General features: G+C 42.2%; 1 protein-coding gene across 2 annotated transcripts in view; it reads left to right on the top strand.

Moving 5' to 3' along the window:
• Positions 1-23689, top strand: part of LOC138526243 (arylsulfatase H-like) — a 642213-nt gene that overhangs the window by 409950 nt on the left and 208574 nt on the right. For both annotated transcript variants that reach the window (XM_069636732.1, XM_069636733.1), the window contains exon 8: positions 18675-18837. In XM_069636732.1, coding sequence (XP_069492833.1) covers positions 18675-18837 — 163 coding nt within the window. The remainder of the gene's footprint in view (positions 1-18674; positions 18838-23689) is intronic.

Here is a 23689-nt window from a genome sequence, read left to right as displayed (position 1 = left end):
TGTGTTTGGGCAAGTATTTGTGTTTCTTTCTGTACTATAAGAGGCAAGGGCAAGGTTCTGACCTTTGTACTTTGTGTTTATTTAACTACTCTTAATAACATAACTTGAAAAGCACAATCTCCGGCTGTACCTTTGTTTGTGTAATTGTTTACATTCTGTTATATTATTGTCATCACCCATCATTCCAGCTATAAGTCAACTCTGCCATAAGCCTTTTACCATGTACTTTTCTGCTGCCTTTTTTGGACTCTGTGTGGGGTTCAGTTGCAGACTTTGCTCCATGCCTATTTGATATTATTTAAACATTTAGGCCAATCAAGAGGTCATTATCACAGGAAAAATGCCCAGCCCAGGTATTCCTTGGGCCATAGATTGTGTATGGGAAATTGCCCAGATATTTATAACTCCTGCCAAAGTGTATGATTCTCTTAGCACATTATGTTGAACGCAACACTGCTATGTGAGTTGTTTTAATGCAGTTCAATTGTTTGTGGTTACCACTGAAGATTGAATGGATACAAAATATTAAGATTAACTTAGGGGAAGTAAATAATGATTACTATTTGCTAATAATTATTGTTTTGTTCAGCTTCTACGAATTGTAATGGATGTTGTTCAATTCCTCACCTGAATTGAGGTAAACCATACAGCGCTGAACATTGAAAATGTCCCCTTACAATCATGCCAGTAAGGCTTCCCCTAAATACCATGTCAAGTTTGTACTTCTGTGCTCTGTGATATAAAGGTCTGGTCCAAGTTCTGATTGTACATGTTCCTTTTCAGTTTGGCAATGTGTATATTTTAAATAAAGACTTTAAAGAAAAAATGCTCCCATTGCTCCCTTCCTCCACTCTTTTGTCACCATCACTATCTCTGTTCCTCTTCCCTGGCGCCCCAATATGCGATTATTTGTTTGCAGATTGTTTAGAACTTTGCTGCCCTTCTTTTGGAAGCTGGCATTCAGAGATTAGAGCATCTCACTCGGATTCACTGACAACTAAACTGGTTACCTGTTAGTAGTTTAGGGGGTACCTTTTTCTCAATGTTAAAAGTGACAGGTGGCCTGCCCCTTTGCAAGCCCCTTGAAACCTCATACATTTGATTGAACCACAATCATTGATATACACATTTTCTTGACCCCCAAACTGTTTGATATAAATTTGATAAGAACCCCGATATCGGCTATAAAGAGAAAATATATTGAACCCCATACATTTAATTGAACTCCAAAAATGTTTTATATACATTTAATGTTAATTGTAAATACATTTTTTAGAAATTGGATAAGACCAACATTGTAGTGTATAAATAGATGTCGTAATGAACCCCTATACATTTTGATTGCACCCAAAAAATAACCCAATTTTGCACCCAAAAAATAACCCAATACATTTTAGATCACTTTGGCAGCCAGTAACATCAACTTTTATAAGCAAAAGTAGCAAAAGTGCTTTGCACACGCCTACACAAAAGCCCAAATGGTTGCCTTTGGCAGTGCTTGTTCTTTAAGGAATACACTGTCATTTTCACAATGGCTATACATTTGAGATCGCTGTTTCGACCGGTAACATCAAACTGTATAAGCAAAGAGCCTTCCCCACGCTTATACAAAAGCCCAAACTGATGTCTTTGTAGTGCTTGTTCTTTAAGGAATGCACTGTTATTTAACAATGGCTATATATCTATGCGCGCTTGAAGCAACCGCACCATGAAAACTTGATATTTGAAATGGAGCCTTTCCCTCATTTTTACAAAAGCCCAAACTGTTGACTTTGGCAGTACTTGTTCTTTAAGGAATGCATGTTCCTTTTAGCCTCTCTAATTAAAACAATCTCATTACTTGAAACGACCCTCAGTAAAAACAAGAAACAACAGCCGTCTGCTCCCTTTAGAGAATACAGTTTCACCAACCTTGCTTGTATTATTTTAAAATCGACGAAAAGATACATTTATAAGTCATATAATGTTTGGGGTGAAGGAATAGGATTTAAATTGAAGCTAATGAATTTGACGAGAAGCTGCGCATGGCATCCCTTTTCAGGGTGGTATGTTTGTTTTGAGGATTCAGATACCTGGACATGAATACATTATGCAACTGCCAATGACCCAATTTAAATGCAAAGCACTTCTGTGTCAAGTAACGCCCAATCGGGAAGCGAGTTTCAATACACATTCAACAAGAAAGGGAGGAGTTCTTAACTGTCCCACACATATTGCAAACATGCTTGTTGATAGTAATTCAAGCACCCGTTTCTCCTGAGCATGCAGTATAAACTGGCCATGATCAAATGACGACCTGCCTGCCCATTGCATCTTGTAAATTAGTTACAGATTGCCACGCACCTTGAGATTTTCGAACCATGGGGTGGATTTTCAAAAACGGAAGCCACGGGGCTGTGAGATGTCATTATGGGCCCGTTTAGGATGTCCTTGCACACCATAAGCTGTTGTGCCAGCTGGGTAAATAAAAAAGAATGCAACACACAGTGGATCTACGCAGATCTCCCCGGTGTAATTGTGGGGTCTTTTTAGAAACAGCAGGATGGAATTGTCGCATGCTGTGTCAGCAGGAAACACCAGGTGCTGCAGGCCCCAATGACATGATATCTGGGTGCTGATAAGATTGTATCAAGCTCTTTTTTTAAAAAAAACTGCTTGGGTTAAGTCTTTTTGTGGGGATGTGGTGCCAGGAAAGAGGAAGTCTGCACATCCCCACGCCAAGACATCTGGGCCATATAGACAAGATGTATGAGATGGGCTGGCAGGAAACAGTGAGTTGCAGGGTTTCTGGGGTACTGATAAGAAGGAGCATATTTTGAAAATTAGGTGATGTCATGCTTTTTTGATGGCACAACAGGAAACTGCTGTGGTGAGGACTGGCTATCTTGGACACATAGATAAGGTCTTGCGGGTGTGGTCATTGAGGTTTAAGATGGTAGCTGGCCCTATGCTGTCAGATTGTAGCTGAAAGCCTGTACTGTTCTGAGATTGGAAACCCTGGGGTGGAGCATCCACGCTGTGTGGCTAATTACAGTTGGCTGAAGGAGGCAGCAAGAATCTTTTGAGATGTCTTGGAGCAAATTGGTTCCCTGTGGGGGCTTGGGACTGTTGCCATGCAGAGGCCTGGAAGCCCCAGTGGGCATGCCAATATTGCGATAGACACTGCCCCAAATGTGGATGATGATACACTAGCCCCTGATGGCATGTGTCAGTTTGAAAATCACAACACTGCTTATAGCCCCCAGACAGCTGGTGAAAATCGTAATGTAGCGATAGCGGATCCTAGTATAACCAATCCCCAGTCAATAACAGGGGGTTGAAACAGCCTATAAATTCAATGGATGCCCGGAATGTTATCCAGCTGGGGGTTTCAATACTTTGACGGGTACTACTTATGAGCAGCTCCATTGATGCATCCTGTTAAAACAGACTTTGCATCCTGGTGAAACAGACTTTACTAGCCAGTCGGGGTGTTCGCGTTATTAGTATCTGGGAACACGAGTGGCGCGCAATGGTGCAAAACAATCTGAAAGTAGGTCGTTTTCTTAACAAGAAGCAGATTCCTGACTCCCCCCTAAAGCTCTGAGATGAGCTGTACAGTGGTCCTATGAATGCTTTGAAGTTACACTACTGAATCTCAGAGGGTAAGCAAATATACTACTTAGATTTTACCCTATGCACCTCTGTGAACAATGGCAAACCATATTCTGTAGGCGACCATTAGATCATCTGTGACAATATTTTGGGGATATAGACCAGCATTTCGTTCTGATCAGGTGCAGGGTCTACCCACCAAGAGGCCTCTACTTACACATGTTGCCCTATAGATGCAGCGGCAAGCTGATGTTTCCGCTTTGCCATACATGCATCGAGACAAAGCAGGCAGGGTGCGGGCAGACAGATGAAGCACGGCAGTTGACCTCTACTTTGTGTATGATAGAATTATAGGGCGCTTTAAAACAGAGCTATCACCTGGGAGCAGACACAAGATATGGCATTTTAAAACAATCACCCTCAATCTCTTGTGTGGTTATATCCAGATGTTCCTCCAACAGAAACACAAGGCCTCTGGCTTTCCGGCATGGTGTGTAGACAATTCTGCTAAACAGGCCTACATAGATGCCTATTATAAACATCAGGGCATATGCTTGCATATGGAAAACATCGAAAATTAACACACTCAGTGACTCTTGGTAAATCTATGCCTTAATTAGCTGTGGGGCAAGTTTGCACCAAGAGTTCATTTGCCAAATACAACATCATCACAGAGCCTGATGTGCTTAATGCTTATCTATTTGATCATTCTTATGATGTGAGCAGTTGCATGTTGACAGATGATGAAACAGCTTGTTTATGCTGGTGATAGGCTGAGGAATATCCAACAACTTCAGGCAATACCAATATATTTATAGCCGCATTCACGACCACTCACGCATGCTTGAAGCTGTACGATCTGATGAAGCAATTGCAAGAGCTGGTTCTGCATCACAACACCGATAGTGTTATCTTTGTTAGCACCCATGGAGATGTCGGTTTGCCCACCAGCGATTATCCATGGGATCTAACTTCGGAGTTAGTCCCTGGTGAACACATTGTGGAGTTTGTATCTGCGGGTCCTAAAACATACGCCTTTCGCACATCGTTAGGAACCGTCAGTATGAAAATGAAAGGTGTAATGCTGAACGTTAACAATACAGTCAAAAAAATATTGACATTTTGAAAGATCTTGTACAGTCCTCCATACAGAGAGAAGCATGTAACACCCCGCGGACAATTACTGTTACACACTGTTACACAACTGTGTATCGTGTGTGCTAAAAAGCAGTGGGAAAATAGCACAAATGCACTACAGAAGACTCTCAGCATCGTGTTTGATAAAAGGACATTGGCAGCGGGTGGATTGATGCATTCTTGCGGTTATTAAATATTTGGTGTCATGCATATCAGGTTGCAACATTTGTTTGTGTCTGTGTTAGCTGGCCTCTCCCGCTGTGTCAAGAGTTATTTTGTCATAAAAAGTCTAGAATGCCCACACAGCTATCTTAATGTCCCCAACTATATTGTTTGGTTGTATAGCTGTTGGCAGCCTCTTTATACCACTTCAACAACAGTTTAAACATCTTAAATTTGTAGAAGGTATGTCGCACAGTCTCAACGATGGTCATCGTGGATGATTTGATGGCACAGGGTGGCCAGAGTGCCTGAAAAAGCCTTTACTCAATATTCCCATCACCACAATCTGAGCATTTGCTATATCGTACAGAACGTATTTAACAAGGGTAAGAGAAACAGATCTATAACGCTAAATGCTAGTTATATAGTGTTATTTAAAACCTCACACTATGCAACAACCAACTGTTACAGCTCACCAGATGTACTCATCCAAAATGCATTTCTTCATGGAGGCTTTGAAGATACAACCAGTAAATCCTATGGATATCTGTGGATATCTGCTGGTTGATGATTATAGATTGTGCACCATCATGTTCCCACCTGGTCTACCACTGTTTACACTCCTAAAAAGACATCTAAAAAACATCATTAACCACTGTCTCAGTAGTTGGTCATGCTTCAACATGTTGGCAGTGTAAGGTACCAGAAGTAAGACTCACACACAAGGGTGGCATGTTTCTGTGTAAAGACGTTTATTGCCCAAAAAAGGTTGGAATAAAGGCCTCTGTATCCAAAAGTCTAAGAGAGGTTTCCCTGCCCCAAAGAAAACTAGTCAAGATGTCAGGATGTCTGTCTCAGTTACGTCCCAAAAACCTATTTCTGTCCCTCACTCTATAAACCAGCAAAATGGTTTAAGGTTAATCTTGCTCCAACAAAATAGCGTTCATCAAAATCAATCAAAATGTTCTCCGCCGGGCCATCCTCTAAGAAAGGACTCAAAAGAATGTTAAAAAAAACTGTTGCAATATTAGGGGGTTGCTCCTTTCCCCTAGACTTCAATGGTAATAAATGTCTTTTAGTCTCTTCTCATGAAACACATAAGATCAGTAATACAATTGTTAAGGTCACAGTTCTCTTTCTGTTCTAGGGTTCTCAACCCATCAGTTTTCACACTCTTATGTAGTTGCGGGTTCCAGACTTGCAATATGCTGAAATACTTGGTTTAATCTCTTGCCCAGGAATAGCCCCTTCATAGTCTGTTGTCCTTCCTCTGGCTAATGGTTTGCTTGGTATACTCTCCTGCCAAGCAATGGCCCCTTCCCAGGCTGTCTTTCTTTCTTGGATTACAAGTTTGCTTGCTATACTCTCCTGACAAGCAATGGCCCCTTCACAGGCTGGCTTTCCTTCTTTGGTTATTGGTTTGCTTTGTTTACTCTCTTCTCAAGCAACAGCCTTTCATAGTTTATCTTTGTTCTTCTGGTTAATGGTTTCCTTGCTTTTCTCTCCTGCCAAGCAATGGCCCCTTCACAGGCTGTTTGACTGGCTTGGATTAAAAGTTTGGTTGGTATACTCTCCTGACAAGCAATGGCCCCTTCAAAGGCTGTCTTTCTTTCTTGGATTACAAGTTGGCTTGGTATACTTGCCTTCCATGCAATGGTCCCTCTACAGGCTGTCTTACTTTCTCTTGTGGGAGCCCAGACCCTTTTATCTGTATTCACATTAGGCTGCCGCCTCTCATATGAATGTGCATCCCTGACTCGCAACAATGTCGCTGTTTCATCTGGTTCACTTCTCTCCCAAATGTACCATCTTTTCCTTATACCATACCCAGGGTACCAGAACCTCTAATCTCGCAATTTCTGGGGGATGTTTAACTCCTCCTGGACCTCCAACATCCCGTGAGCTGCCCACATACCAGACCTTCTGGTCCAAGTCTTCCAACTGGCATTGCTCCGCTGCGAATACCGGTGCTATTCAGCTTACCACTTCGTTCGGCAGCGTCACTGCCAATTCCTTTTTCTTCTTCTGGTTCTCGCCAGCCCCGGCGTTGTTCTTCTTCATGGTGACTCTGCCAATAAACCATTACCTCTCGGGCTGCATCCTTTGCACTGCACAGCTCCCGAGACCTTGCTATGCCTGGAAGGGTTTGTGGACAGCATGGCAAGCAGCCCCTGTTCCCTGGTTTACCATCCTGCTTCCATCCTGTTCCATGCATGGCGTTCTACTAGTTGCTCAACTGGCGACCCTGGGGCGCAGCTTGCCAGCTGATCGGCTTGTCTCTTCGCTCACAGATATTCAGAGGGTTTTTCCCTGGCCTCACAACTGTGACAGATTTGAACTTCTGCGCTGGGCAAGGGAGTTCTCGTAGACCAATCAGATTCCTTGTTAAACTAGACTGCTCACTTCTGTTTACTGGAGCGATCTTCATTCTTGCAGCCTTATTTTTCATCTCAGAACTTTGTTTAAAATATGTTAAGCCAACACTGATTTGTTCCTTGCTCGGAAGGAATGAGTCATCTGTACTGGTTTCACAACAACACATACAAGTTACGTCAGGGCAGATGGAAGGGGAATATACCTCATGGAAAGGGGTATAAGTGTTCTCAGGGGATTCATACCATGTCTCCTGAAAGTGATCGTCCCAAGTCCCATAAGGGGCTTCCCTCCCCAGGTAATCCTCCCCTAGTGCACCACCCACAGGGGGACTATTGTACACTGGATCACCACCCTGGCCCATGGGAAAGGTCTCCCTCTAGGGGAGAAGGGATGGCATTCTCAGATTTGTCACAGTACACATACAGAGGAACATTGTACTGCTCAAAGTGCTTGTTTCGCCACCCCTCAACAGCGCAAGGCCATTCTAGCTATGGCCTTTGAAGATCTGGTGGCCACTATTTCAAAAGTTACCCAGAATATTTTGAAGGGATACGTCCCCTCAACACACCATCAAGTAAGTGTTTAGAAAGAGAAAAAGGGTGTCATCAAGAAACTGGTCAATAAGTGGATATCAATACAGGCTAAAAGAAAAGTGGTCTCTCAAACAAGTAGATTCATAGGATTTCTCATAGACATAACCCTACCGCTAACCACCAGATTACTCGGAGGGTGGGGGGAGGGGTTGTTAGTGATGGAGCATGCACACAAAATGTATTTGGTGGACAAACGCCAGTTAGAAAGTCTGGTGGTCCCCACACATCTAGAGGATTGGGATATACAGTAGGTTGCCACCATGCGGCTCGACTCAGAAATGAAAAATGTTTTTAACAGGCATGATTTAGTGGCATATGATAAAGCAGCCATGTACACAGATATTCTGCATAAATGCCTAAATCCCACAAAGCACAGGGATGCAGAAAGAAACAACTAACCATATACATGCCATTCGAAGAATCTAGCGGTGTGAAGGCTGCACCAGTGGTAGACATGGTTGTGGCATATGTTTGAATACACTTAGCCAGAACTATAAACCTAATGTGGAATTACTGCTATATAAAAGGCAGCTTAAAAAAGGATGTGGTGGCGTGGACCAATACGGGAGGAGTTTATCTACAGAGATAAGGTTGTGAGGGGCTCGAACCTCCACAAACTAGTACGGGTTTTACAAGTCGTCAGTCCACTTCTATAAAAAGAAAGTCACCAGCGGCTGGAACGAGTTCATGCAGGCAGTTGCGAATTTAAATATTATAAAATCCGTTGTAGGTAATGTCACCCAACAACGCCTTCTGGAGAGGCTAAAAACTGGTGCCCCCTCCACCCCAACTCAGTCCTCTAGATACACCTGGAACAAGAACTCCTATAAACATACCCCGATCCTCCAGTCCTGAAGCGAGGTGGAATACCCAAGGTCTTTACCCACCCCCTCATGCTACTATGATGACCTTCTTGCCTATACCTCTGAAGCATCTCGGCCTTGCAGGAGACGCCTCCGTCCTAGTTGGTTGTCAGATTAATGCAAATTACCCATTGTCTGCATGTATGTTTATTTTCTTTTTGTATTGACATGTTTGTGGTATCTTTTTTCCTTTCTGTATTAAATATTCATTTTTTATAAATAAATATTTTTTCAATTATTAAAATGGTCTGGTTGTTTATTACGTTAACATACTTATTATATTGGAGTTTTCCCTCTGCTTAAGAAACCCTCTGCCGACCCCTATGTTCCAGTAAACTACTGCCCCTTCACTCACCTCTTTCCTGGGCAAACTCCTGGAGAAGCAGGCTATCTCTGAGCTCACCCTCCACACTGAAACTGCTGGTTGCCTCCACAACCATCAGTCTGGCTTTAGAGCATCAAGAGGCACGGAAACTGCTCTTCTGAACACATGTGAAATCTTGACACTAACAGTTCCTCTGTCCTCATTCTTCTTGACCTCTCCTCTGCCTTTGACACAGTAAATCACAACATCCTGATTGCACCTATCTGTGACACCCTGGGAATCACAGGTCAGGCTCTGGCATAGTTAACCTCCTTCCTTTCCGACCGCACCTATCAGGTGGATCTTGGGTCCTTTCGGTCTACTATCACTCTTTCAACCTGCAGCGTCCTCCAGGGTTCTAAGCTATCCCCCTGGTTCTTCATTGTCTACATGGATGTCCTGGCATGTGTGATTGCCAGTTTCACTTTTAACTTCCATTGTTATTTGGATGAGATGCAACTCTCCTTCAGGCTACCCTCCGCCACATCCTATACCTCGCTCATATCTGACTGTCCGCAATTTAGTCATGGTGTGCTGCAAACTACTCTGCCTCAACGCCAATAAGACTGAAATTGTTCGCATAGGGACTCCTGCTCCTGCTTTCCCATTCTCTCTGGCCGGCCGCCCTTGGCCCTGTGCCCGCACCCACCTGCAACGCAAAACACCTTGGGGTCATCTTTGACTCCACTCTCTCCTTCTCCACCACTTTACGGACATCTCTAAAAAGTTAAACTACCAGCTGCACCTCCTCAGAGGTACTCTTCCTTTTCTCACCTTCACCTAGAGACTCGCTGTCTCCAGAGCCCTGGTTCTCTCAGTGCTGGACTACTGAAACAGCCTCTTTCTCAACCTCCCTGCCTCTGCTTTGCACCCTCTGCAACTCATCCAGAACAGAACCGCAGGACTTATCCTTGGTCTCCAGCCCAGGGACCGCATCTCTCCGGCATTTAAATCCTCCACTGGCTCCCGGTGGCTGCAAGGATAAAGTTCAAGACGATCTGCATTGTCCACAAGGCTTTCTGGGGCATGGGACCCACCTATATGCACCAATGCCTTCCTAAATGCTGTCCCTCCTAAACTCTCCGTTCACCTACCTCCAACCTTCTGCAGTGCGGTACTCTAAGCCGAGATTTGGAGGGAGATCTTCATCCAGAGCAGGCGCTCTGGAATAGCCTCTCTGCCGCCCTTCCTCTTGAGCCTGATTTCCTTAAGTTCCATAAACTCCTTAAGACATTCCTCCTTTCCTCTTCCTTCTCTCTCCCTCTACTCTGCTAACTGCTCTCTCTGCTCTATCACTCTCTCCCTCTTTGTCCACACAGCATGCCGAGTGGCCTCAGCGCGCACCTCAGAGTCTCATAGGTCCCGGCACCCTCACCAGTCCTCCAGCATTTGCCTCAGGGCTTGCACTTGCCTCATTGCTATTGCACTTGGTCAATGACCCACTGAGAATGGCATCTCTTAGCACTTACCCAGTTTCTAAGTAACTGGATTCCCCCCTGAATTTGTTCTCCCGCCACCACCCACCTCCCTTCTCCTCTTCTGTATGTGCACTTGCACAATCTGAATGTACCATGCCTTGAAGATCGTCTATCTTTTCCTCCCTGTCTCCCCTCCTGCATAGTGGCGCGTCTATGCTCTTGGAAAAACTGCAGAATCATTGTCAGACCTATTTTGTGTTATCTACACTGTTAATTGTATTATATGCACTTACTCCTGGGCAGACTGGTATCATTCAGAAACTCAAGGGCTCTGAATGACTGTTGTTTTTTCTCCCCTTGCCCGCTCCCTCCTTGAGCGCTTTGAAACAGTTGCCTTGTCTATGGGCGAAAACTAGAAAGGCGCGAAGGCCTCACCATCTGCGCTTCTACCCAAAAAGTAATACAAATCCACTAGTAGTTGCAGGTAGTGCTTCTCATTTAGACCAATTAGGAGTTCAAATATACTATGACAATGCTATGGCCATTTGACAAGTTTTGATATCAGATTTTGTGAAACAAAAATTATTTTTAATTTGTCATATATGCCATCAACAAAAAGCCTTCAAAACGCCAACACTTGTTTCAACCCTAACTGGGACGTCTTCAGGGCATAAAAATGTATCACTAACATGGCAAAACCACCAAATACACATGTTTCCAAATACAAAAGAAAAACATAGATTATATAGTCATCAGCAATGTTAAGTAACCAAAAGAACATAACAAATTCAAAAGAAAAACATAGATTATATGGTCATCAGCAATGTTAAGTAACCAGAACATAACAAATTGAAAAGTCCAAGCTATTGAGACAATTCAAGAAAAGGGGGGAGCAAAGGGGGTAGGGGAGAGGGAGAAAAACAAGAAAAAGTATAGTAAGTAAGCAGTTCTCCATTTAGAACAGTTAAGCAGGAAAAAACACAGGAAAAAACGTGTGTCATTCAGAAGACATAGTTAAACAATTGCCAATTCTATGTGGTGAGTACACAGTCCTATATTTAGGAATATTTAGCAGAAGTATTATGTAGCATTCAGATATCATAGCCAGGGAGCTCAAAGGAGCGCTTGGTGAATATTCCACATCACAAAAATGGTGAGTAATATTGGCTAGAAAGGTACCTGGTCTGTAGAGCACATGTAGCTTTTAGAGTGCAGAAAACTGTGTTTTGCTGGGTGCATTATCTCTCTTAGTTTCAGAAAATCTGTTAAATAAACGAGAAAGCCAGTCTGTATGGGCACTTGTTGATTTAAAAAAAGTAATTTTATTCATATATGTAACACTATATAGAACACACACATTTTCATTTCTGGCATAGAGTAAAAACTCTGCGAGATCTATATACGTTATGTAATGTCTTGGTGTTGTTGTTAACGAACCTGGTCACCATTTGATAATTTTGCTTGCAATTTTTCGAGTACATTTTCAAAAAAGCCGACCTTGATCTCCAGTTCGACATTTGACTGACAAAGAATATACAGTGTTGTCCGCAAATAACAGCTTTAGAGTCTTGGCCCAGCGGCACAGTGGTATGACGTAAACATTTTGCAATGCTTTTCACATATTCCATTAAAACTCCAGCATATACAGGGTGTTGCGGAATATGTGCCAAACTGTCAGACACTGTTAGTATATTACCGTCCAACCAGAGACCTATCCAGTGCATCCTTCTCAGGCTCTGCAGATCGGTGTTCACCACCAGGCTGACGCAGCGATTCCTGGGCAGTAGAGTGGGACATGTATTACTGGCATACACACCATGACATTTTTTCTGAGTGTGTCTATGGTTATGCAGAAATCCTTTTATCTGTAGAGTATCCATTACATTTCAAAGAGTATAATCCCGAGAACTCTATCAAATACTCCTCACTAGCAGCGAGTGTGTAGCTGTTAAGTTCTTTCAAATGTTATCTCAGCGCATAGGTTCCCACCCCTCAAGAGGTTGAAATGCCCTGCTGATGCATTGTCAGGTCTTAAATCGAGGCCAATAGGGTATACCCGAGGGCAAAGTCGTTGCGCTTGAGTGCTTTCCCATGATAGACACCAGCCCCATGTACTCCCTGATTATGTTCAGACCTCCAAAGTTAGGAGCGTATGCTTTGCAGGGATCAAGACACTGTCCTTATACAACGCTGCAAAGTTCATGTTACAGTGTTTGAAGTCTAAGGGGTTTTTGATTGTATGTGCTGTGAGCGCCACTGTTTCAACAATCCCTATGATGATTATTTTTGGGAGCTTCCCTAGGAACAGGTTGTGTTGGCTGGAACCCCGACCTTCGATAGGAATTCTGAAGACACAAAGGTCTACCCTCTCAACCGGATACTTTATTAGATAGTTGCAATGCCTCTGCATGTGCCAGTCTAATGGTCGGAGAGACGCTTTCACGCTTAACAAATAAACTTGCTGATACGATGACTAGCTTGTATTATTCAGCATTCCCGCTCATGAGGCAGAAAGCATTTGTGTTTCTGAGTAGGTTTCACTTTAAGGTCAACGCGGTTAATCAATAGTTTATCCTGAAAGAAAAGGTCTGCATGCAGATGTCCTAGTAAATAGAATATTCTACTGGTTGTAGCGTGGCAGGCTCTCTTTGCGTACCCCGTGTTTTACCCATCCAGTGGAGTGGCATTGAACTAACCCGCAATGTCACGGTAAAAGACACCAGCCAGGGCATCCAGATCATAATTTAAAATGCTCTCTACATATGCCCTGTAGGCGTGCATATTGCCACTGCGTTATCATTCGACCGCCCAGTCTCACATCCACCTGGTTAAACATGGTGTCTATGGGGTATGCAATCATGGCCAATCGTGTGGCAGCCACGATGTAGGTGCCATCAGTATTTGTCATTTTACAGGTTAGATGCAGCAACATCTCGTTCAAATCCAGATACACGTTGGTCGATCCCGATACAAAGAAGTCTATGGGTGCTAGCGGCGATAGCGCCACCAGAGGCAAGACCTCCATGCAAAAACTGTTCTTGATGCTAGTCTGTTTTGGGGTTTGCTAAAGAGATCGAGCTCTGATTTCACACACTCCCCGGAGGATCCATGTAAGAAGGCCATTGTTCTTTAAAATATACCGCTGCCCTTGTGTCTTTTAGGGATATCACGCTTCTTCTTACTTGGCTGCCTGTTTTGGGCCCTCAAGCTTCTTTTCTTGGCAGGTTCCGGGGGACCAGACAGATGGGAAGTGGACCTCTTCCTCTTAACACTCCTACATGGTCTATAAATGAAGCTTGATCCGTCCTGGCCCTCCTTTTTCTGTTTGGCAAGACGATTGACAACCACTCTTGTGACACTCCCCATGATGTCTTTTGCAATATTGGTGGCAGCCGTTTTCATGTGGAGTATAGCTAATTCGAAGCCACATCATATGAAGGGCATTGCGCATCTGAAGAGACTTCTAAAGATTCCAGCAAGCCAAGCTTCCTACAATAAGGGGCTCCCGCTAAAATACATCTGATCACCTCGCCGGCCTGGTTCCTGTAATATTCCATATAGGCCCTGGGATCCGCATAGTTCTTCACCACGGCCATTGTAACGCTGTTTCATTAGTCTTTCAGCCGGAGCGGTCTGGAATGCAGCCGCAGCCAGCTTTTCCTGTATTTAAATGATACAAACTGTTCTTGATCATCTCATATCTGTATGTTGACAGTGTTAAAATGCATAATATTGTTGCTGTTTCCTCTAGTCTCAGTGGTTCTAGGTAATGGTGCATAGCTTTCACTGACCCTTTGATACTCCACTCCTGCTGTTCTTCACTTCTAACATGTTGCCTGGTTCCCAGTATGTTACGCAGTCTCCCCCCCTCCTGTGGTGCATGTTAATATATAACATCATAGCACCATACTCTGATAGGGCTGATTTGCCTTGGTTGATGCCTCTGATAAGACCATGTATATCTCCATAATACCCCTTGTCAAACCACCCCGGTGAGAGTCATGGAGGGTTTGTTGGTTTTATGATAAAAGTGGCTTTCCCGCTGTCTAGAGTATCCCACGAGCAGACGTACTGAACTTATGTGAGCACCACACTCCATTGTCCTTCCAAATGTAAGGGTTTGGCCATCTGCATGGTAAAGTTGGATATTTTGTTCTCTGGGAATGTATCCACAAAGCGTTGCTGGGGAGCATAATGTAAAAAGGTGCAGACTCCATGACTTTGCCGCTTTACACCCACTTTACACCTAGCGTCCATCCAACAGTTGAATTTGTCAGGCCACCCCAGCCATTTATCTACATCTTGCTTCGTAGTGCCTTGTCCTTTACTCTTTATGACTTTTTCTATTCCATAGACTCTTTGTTGGTCTTTGCTGACTTTTTTAATCTCCTGCCTATAATCGATTACTTGGGGGATGCTGTTCAAGGTTTATTTTTTGTCTGTCTATATAAAGACCTTCCCAGACAACCACTCCATCCATAAGAAAGATCTTGTCGCTGTAGTTTAGCTCATACCTCTTTGTAAAGATGGCCTTAAGTTTCGAGATCCGCTCATGATCCCTCTTTCTAGGTGGCTTTTGTGTCTCCTTTTTCAGAAGTCTTTTGCCGTGCTGTTTTTTCAAGACCGCAGGGGTAGTTGTAATAGATCTATGATGCGTGTTGTTATACACATTTATAAATGCGGGTAGCAAGTCCACATATCTACAGATGTTTTTAGCTGTGAAGAAACACCAGAGCTGTGTTTTAAAGGTATGTATAAAATGTTTTACAATAGAAACATTAACTTCGGAGTGCCTTATGAAGTGATGCACCCTGTGCTGTTTTAGAAGACAATCCTTATCATCGTCTGTCTGTAGTTTAGCCAGTACTCGTCCTTTGCTAAATATGTGTTTAAAAGCCATCAACACTGGGACCTGCCTTGTTTTTTAAAGCCTCAACATAGGCATATTTTGATAGAACGTTGATGATGGCTACAATATAGCAGAAACCATCATTGTCTCCCTGAAACTTGCTCAAATCCATCATATCTGCCTGCCATAGTTGATCGATATCAGATACCATGATCATTCAGCGGTTAAAATGTTTTCAGGCCGGCTTGTGAAGTGCATAGGCCTCCTGCTCCGAAGGCCATGTCTTGACTGTGCCGCTTGACACATTCTCACCATCAGTTTGCAGTTTATGATCCAGGCTTTCAACCCATTCATAACTACCAACACCCCCTTCATCGTAATATATTTAGACAGCTTTACACTAGTCATGTTTACCCCATAACCGCTTAACATAAAGACACAAAGATGTTTTATAAACTACAGATTTCTATTAACATTTAGACCTGCAGATTTTTTATTAACATTTACGCCATCAACATTTTGATTCACATTAAATAGTTTGGGTTATCCATGCTGTGCAGTGATCCTTTCGGCTACAAATTCTGCAGTATCAGCATTTACTTCAAACACACACACACACTGGCGTTCACTGCATCAATAAGTAAACATTCACAATAGTGATGTGGCTGATAGAAATTAATAAAGTTTGATCAAAGAGCCAATGTCCTTTAACGCAACAGAAACTCTGGTGCATGTTGTCCACCATCCATCTCACTAAGGGTCCCACAGACGGCGTTTAATCGGCAAAACTCCCTTTATGGTGCTTTTGCGAATAGTTGTCCATTGGCAGGTGGTTACTATTGGAACATATGTTCGCAATAAATAAAACATTGTTACATCCAAGTCTGTATACCTGCAGCTGTCTTTTCCAAATAACACAACACCCATGGAAATATAGTGCTTAGATCCTTTTAAAGTAAATTCAACAATAACTGCTGTACACATCCCATAGCAGGCTTCACATTAAATTGATCATTGTCCATCAAGTGCTCATTTTTTGTTTCCTGCAAATAAGCATAATACATGTAAATAATCTAGATTCTTAATGTTCATAAGTCATTTTACTGGATACCATGCATTATGTTCTGCCGTACTGTCTTAGATATGATTTAACACCCATTTGTAAACTGTTTTCTCGATAATACTTTTAGCACACATTGGACACCCCCATCTAATCTGCTTCATTTTCAAGAGGGATTTCTCCACTGATTGTATAGCCACAACATTTTAGGCATGGTTCCAATGCTTTCCTAACCCTTAGCTGGGTCAGCGGCTGTATTAGGAACATCATTTCTACAAGGCTTTTAGGGCTCCACATGTGATATATTTAACTTAGCAAATTTTCTGTGTAAGATATTTCCAAACATTCATGAGAATCCTGTTGGGGATCGTCAATGTTATGCTCTGAGCACCATCTGTAAAATTGCTGTTTTAAACACGTTTTCACCACAATGGCTGTGAAGCCCTGAATAGCTACGATATCAATCCAGCCACAACTGATGTGTCTACATGGTCTGGAACAATATCGTTCTCCATTAGAAAAACACATTCCTTGCATTATTGTGATCCCACCGAGTTTTCAATTTGGTTTGAGCAGCCAACACAATAAATATTGATAGTCTCTGCTACAGCTTGACTCTCCTCACTGCTATCCACTTTATCAGCTAGAGTCTGTAAACAAACAGAAATGCATGGTTTTAACACTGGCTACTTGTCACACCTTTATAAAATACAAATGTTTGCTTCAAAAACATGCCCACTGGCTGACATGCTGTCCGATATCCAGTCCATATGGGACCTTGGTGTCACTCTCTATCATCTTAGCGATATCCCTCTGCATGAAGATGTACTTGTATCCGCTGTCTTCAGACTCCACTCTGCCTGCAGATGACAGCTCCCAGGGGTTGCGCCAGAACCACATCATCACCCCAGGTAGCCATTTCCAAATTAGCCGTGGCTACGGCTGTTTCCTTCTTAATGTTTTAAATAAAATCTCCAACAGTCTGCCCCAGAGCCATGGCGATGATCGGGGTATTGTTGCTGAGCAAACGTGCATCAAGACTCATCAGACAATAAGGTGTATAACTATCATTGGAATCTGCTGGAACTTCTGGGGGTTGTTTTTCCCTCATCATGAGTGTAGCAGTTCATAATTGCAGTTTCCTCGACACCACGCTGAATAGCCTCTGGGAAGTCAGAAGAGCACCCATGTTTCAGTGACCTACCATAACAGCTATATATCTGCTTTATAAACTCCGCCCCAATGGCATCATCACCTTAGAACTGTCCCTAGAGCTATAACTATTTTATAGCCTGTCCAGTTTGTATATAATTAATATCAAATATATTTAAATAAAATGTGGAGGGTCAATCACATTTTTATCAAAATGATATCAAAATAATAGAAAAGTTATAGAACGATTATCGGGGGTCTTATCACATTTATATCAGAAAAGTGGGGGGTCAATAAAATGTATATAAAATGATTGGGGTTCAATCAAATTAATAGGGGTTCAGGGAGCATGGAAACGTGTGGGTCACCTGTCACTTTTAACATTTACAAAAACAGATTCCATACAACTACTCCTGTTGATTGCTGTTTTGCATTGAACGGTCTCTGTGTAGACAAAAAGACACAGATATCTTCAAGCAGTCCCACTGGTGCTCGGGGGGGGCTTTGTTTAAGGAAAATACATGTCAGCACATCCTTCTCCATCTTGGCACCATCACTATGGGATAACCTACCCCTATTGTTGTACCACATGGCTGGTCACATTGTGTTCTGTGTACTGAAAACCTGGCTGTTCCCTATCTAGTGTCTATTCTTTACTTGCCGTGTGTATTGAGATGCTCTCAGATCATGGGACACTTTAAAAGATCCTGTTCACTTAACATAATATATGACACAAGGTACAAATAAAAATATCAGATGTCATGCAGATGCCATTTGCATAATTTGTTCAGTAAGCAGCCACATGCAACTTGTCTGCTAATTCAACTTTTTACTTTTAACTCTTCACATTCAAGTCTCAGACTTTCATTTCCTTGTATCTCTTTACGGATTGGCTTCTTTCTGAAAATGTCTGCCCTGCAATAACCTTGTGTTTTCCTTTTGTTTACCCTGTCAGTTCAAATGTGACTATGCCACTCGTTTGCCATCATGAGCCGTGTTTCTCATTTAATTGACTGTCACTTAAGGAAATGCGCGTTTGTGGGACATATGGATATACCCGCAGGGCCAACACTTAACACATGTTTATGGTCTTACTAATTCTACAGGTGGAAAAGGAATGGCAGGTTGGGAAGGTGGGACTCGTGTACCAGGAATATTTCGATGGCCGGGTGTGCTGCCTCCTGACACGGTTATTGATGAACCTACAAGCCTAATGGACATCTTTCCCACAACAGTTCATCTGGCAGGTGGCACGTTACCAGAAGACAGGTACAGTATTGGATATCTATGTACAATAATTCTAGCACATTTACTTGAGATGCAGTGCAGGGCAAACATGGAAGGATTCAATGGATTAGCTGCACTCAGAAATGTACTTTAATGAGATTACATTTTTACTTATGTGAATATTCAAAAGGTTTACATTTGAAATAGTTTACACACCTATTTACACAGCTGGTCTCACCTCCAGCAATAATAAGAACTGCTGGTCCCATTAGGAACATTAAATGTGACAGTCGTATCCCCCTCTGTCACTCACCCCTTTGCATTGAGAACAAATTCTCATTGTACTCTCTCATGTGTACTCCATTGCAAGTCCCTGAGGTGTCTGGCCGCTCCTCACCACACTTGTCATACTTCCTATCTTTTCTGTGAACGCAAAGCTCTGAAGTTTTTCTACCTTCTAAATGTGAGCCAGAATGTACAAACTCTTTCCCTCCTCCACGCCTCAACTTTCTTCTAGTATTTCTTCTGCTGTCCTATACATTTACACCATACCATCACTGAAAGTGAGGAAACATAGAAGTAATCCAGACCGACCCTGTCGCATTCAATAAATTATCATTACCATTATATACTCGGCTCTCCCATCAGACCTACAAGGCCATTGCTCAGATATTCACAGGTGACTCCAATAAGTATATGAGAAACCCCAGTAATTGTAGAGGACAAATGCATCAGAGGGACTCAGAGTCCTATGTGCCCAGCAACCAGACACTTCCTGCCCCCTCTGGGATAAGCCCTGCAAAAGTGAGTGGGAAACTCATACTAATGCACTCCCGTTGCTCAGTCAATTCTCTTATTTTCTCACTCCGGGTTATGCCAGCTTTAGCAGAACGTGCTCTTTTTAATCAAATACACGCACCGCTTCTGCTCTTACTACACAACGCTCTTCAGGGATATCTCCTCCACCACAATGCATTTAATTAATGTGCATTATGTGCCTAAAAACAAATATGAGATTTGTGACTTAATTCTCAAATGTGATTTTGCTGCATCACTTCTCACAGACGCATTGCTGAAAGATGACTCTCCCCAGATCATTCAAGAAGCTATCCCAGCAGGTATGATTGTCATACTCTTCAAAGAGACCTTCTCCTTTTACTCTTTCCCGGAGCTGACTGCACAGATGTGCCAATTCATGCTTTGCAGTTGGAAAATCTCACCCTACCTTTTCATTTACTTTCTCCTGATACATAGGCCCCTGGCTACAAAGTCAAATTTGGTGAAGAGCTAGCCAACTTTATTGCAAACTTGCTTTTGGGACATCCTTATCTTGTATTCTGGGTGATTTCAATATTTGTAATTAAGGACTGTGTAACAGGCTCAGAAAAAACCTCACGTGCAACCAAGAAATTCAAGCCCTATTCTGACTCCACACAGAGGCAACAGACTTGGCAGGTCATATTCTGGATGCCATCTTTGGTCCTCCAAATCTGCTCAGTTTACCTTGGGTTGATCATGTGGCTCTATTCTTTTGCCAGTCTTTCCTCACCCAATCCACATCACTGATCCTCAGAAGCAAACCTCATTAAAAATATTGTCACTCTATCAACAAAATATAGGATCTAACTCCTTTATCAATCAATTCAATGGTCAGACCCAGTTGTGGGATTGAAAGCAGTCAATGGTTTGATCCCCGGGGCACTTAAGTCAGTTACCCCCAGAACCTGCAAAACCATCAAAATATATGCACAAACCATGTTGGATTTCTGCTAATCTTATTTGCAGGAACCCAGAGACATTAGAATTTTTTAAAAATAGAAGGTGTCCGACAAAGAAATCGGAAAAGCAAAAGCCAAATTCAGTTTCTACTTTAACAGACTGATCAATGTTTCCAACCCACAAAGGGAAGTGCTAAATTAATGGACCATGCCTCTTTATCTTACACCATAGTCCCCTCTCAAGACCTCTGTAACTCTGTGGCACCCCATTGCTATCTGAAACAAATCACAGTAGATTCAGACATAAAAGCAGAATCGGCAATAGCACTCAATCGTCCCGACAATTGATGCTCTCCCTGACCTAAGGTCCATGTCCACCACTACACCTAATGAATTCTTTCATGCTGTCTTCCCTCTTCCCATTGGAGCCTACCATTTTATTGTCTGTCAGCTCTTAGACAGCCTTTCCAACAGGCCATTGAACCCATTGTTGTTTAAGAACTCTGCTGGAGGTCCCACGTTTTGCAGAAGTTGATAGATTAATCCTAAACTTTATTCGAGTCAGGAATCATACTCCTGGATTGCAAAATACATTTCTACCGACCTCTCTTAAATTATATCTCGATTAATCAAATCTAAATCATTTCAGACCCATCTCCAATTGTAGATGTTTGCAACATCTAGCACACAAGGTAGACTGTTCTCAGCTCAGCAAATTCACTAAGGAGAATAGTCTTCTAGATATGGCACAAAAAGGGTCTAGACCAACATTGAATCAGTAGTTCAATCCATATGCAGTGACTGCAAGTTACCATCGGAGCAAGACAATGCAGCAATGTTGACCAAAAATTAAATGCAAAAAAGCGCTAAGTGCCATAAGTCACGTTATAGGGGACATGGGAGGCTCTTCCATTGAGATAATCTTATTGCTATAGTCTGCAAAGTACTTCCTCCCCTGTATTATGATATCAAGGTATGAGGATATCAGTACCTGCCAGCACTAAAAGTTTTGAAGGCTCAATGCTGCACAAGCTTTTTGAATGCCACAGGTTCTACCCATCGAATATCTGTACTTAGAATTCAAAATCAATGGTATACTGCACAACTTCTTTATCAAAGCTGTAATGTCGTATGAGCACCTGCATGTGTTACATAACGGAAAAATAATGGTACATTACTTGTGTGCATTTTTAGAACTTGAAAACTGTAAATCTTTGGGGACTCTGGGTTCACTGCTATCCAATTACTGTAGGTGGAACACAGATTGCTTCAATCGATCCGGGGGGGGGGTGAATTTATGTGGCTAAAACCCGGGTGAAACAAAAATTGTCTATGGTAAGTAAAGAACAAAATCTTGTGAACCTGTACACTAAAAGTAACTGTGGCTCCTGTTGTGAGTTTATAATCCAACATCTGTCAAAACCCTCCTGCTGTGTCGCATTTCCCAATAGGACCATCTTGAGACAATATCTGCTCCTTAAGTTTAACATCATTGTTTCTTTAGCAACTAAAGGTGTATTTCATGGTATTGAACGTGCTGACCAAGTGTTTCGTTTATGTGGTACAGGAGACATTGAAACCTTGGAACACTTATTAGCTAAATTTGAGAGCCTATCCCAAATTAGGGTCAGCTACTGAAAATCCTATAACAGTGAGTTTAACTGCGCTGACATGTCATCTCTTTGGGTCCACTTTTTAGAAGGCACAGACCACAATTTGATATTTTATATGGTGAAGTTTTATTGAAAATGTGTTGACATTTTCAACCTTTTATCTTGTTGATTTTAACCCTTATAGGCTGTTTATGATTTTATGGTATAACTGATCTAATCTGATGTATAGGTGATGGTGATCTTATTGTATGTGAATATTTTATTGACTCGAATATTGTTTTATGTGTTTTGATATATTTGCATCAGTATTGTGTTGTATATACAAAGCCATTTGGCTGTTAGTATATATAAATACATACAATAAAATGTTGAATTTGCTTGACTTGACCATGGATATCAACCTGGTGGAACAGAATGTCCTTAAAGAATGTTTTGGGCCTCAGAGATTAGGCTCTAGATTGGATATTATCCTTTCTGAAAGTCTTCTCCCAATGAGTGCACCATAATGGACTATTTTCAATTGTTTTTCAAGAAATGTTTGTTCTGAGTTCTTTGAGGTTCATCTCTCGCACCCCTACTTTTGAATCTCTATCGTTACCCTCCTCTGCCTTTATCTAATGATAAAATCCCTTCTTTAATAACAATATGGGAGATACCAAGTTAATCTTAAACATTTAAAGCAATGTATCCCTTTTTTTTTTTTTTTTTTTGCTGATTGCGTCCCAAAAAATTATCAGTGTGTGTCAGACAACCACTTCTTCCTAAGCAATGAAAAGAGCTTAAATCTGACTTCTGGAAATCTAATCCTCATTCTCTGGGAACCACTCATTCACCCCGAGCAGCTCAACCAGAGTACAAAATAGACTTTGAACTTTCTATGTGCCTTAAATCATCTCAGTAGTGAAGCAGGCTTTTTAACACCTGAAAACCCTTAGGAGAATACTTCATTGTCTTGTGTTTCTCTGAAATGCATGCTGATTATTGAAATTGTCCTCTCTAGGTTTTACTCTGCCACATAGCCAGCCTACCTAATATCAAGACTATTGCAAGTACAAAGCGTTGTTTTGAAATCTAGGGAGCTGGCTTGTGAAGTCATTAAGTCCATCTCTCAGCTCACTACACTGACTCTCAGTGTGTTAGAGAATTACCTTCAAATTCCTATGTACCATCTTTGGAGCCACCCATAGTAAAGGTCCACGTTTCCTACATGTTAAACAAAAGATGCATAAATATTCACTGAACCTTAGATGTGTCAACCACCTTGCACCCATAGTCCCTATTTACACCACAAAAGAAACTGCGTGTTTCCTTCTTTTATTGCCTTCATCTTTGGAGCACCATGTCTACAAAGAGTAAAGCCGTAATAAAATAGTCAGGTTTTAAGAAAGCAATCAAAAATGGCCTTTTTCAACCTAACTTCCTTTAGGATGGTTACATTCCTGGTCGTATCACTGTTTTTTCATAATGATGATGAGCTACATGCCATGCTGCTTGCTCTGCATAGGGGTGTATACAAGCCTTTATTAATGGAAAATGCCCTTTGCACTGAGGTTCGGGCATGGC

Source organism: Ambystoma mexicanum, chromosome 7p (genome assembly GCF_040938575.1).
Source record: "Ambystoma mexicanum isolate Mex_15411 chromosome 7p, UKY_AmexF1_1, whole genome shotgun sequence".
NCBI classification, from domain to species: Eukaryota; Metazoa; Chordata; class Amphibia; order Caudata; family Ambystomatidae; genus Ambystoma; species Ambystoma mexicanum.
Note: the sequence above shows the minus strand (reverse complement) of the source record. Positions and strands in the feature narration are given on the sequence as shown.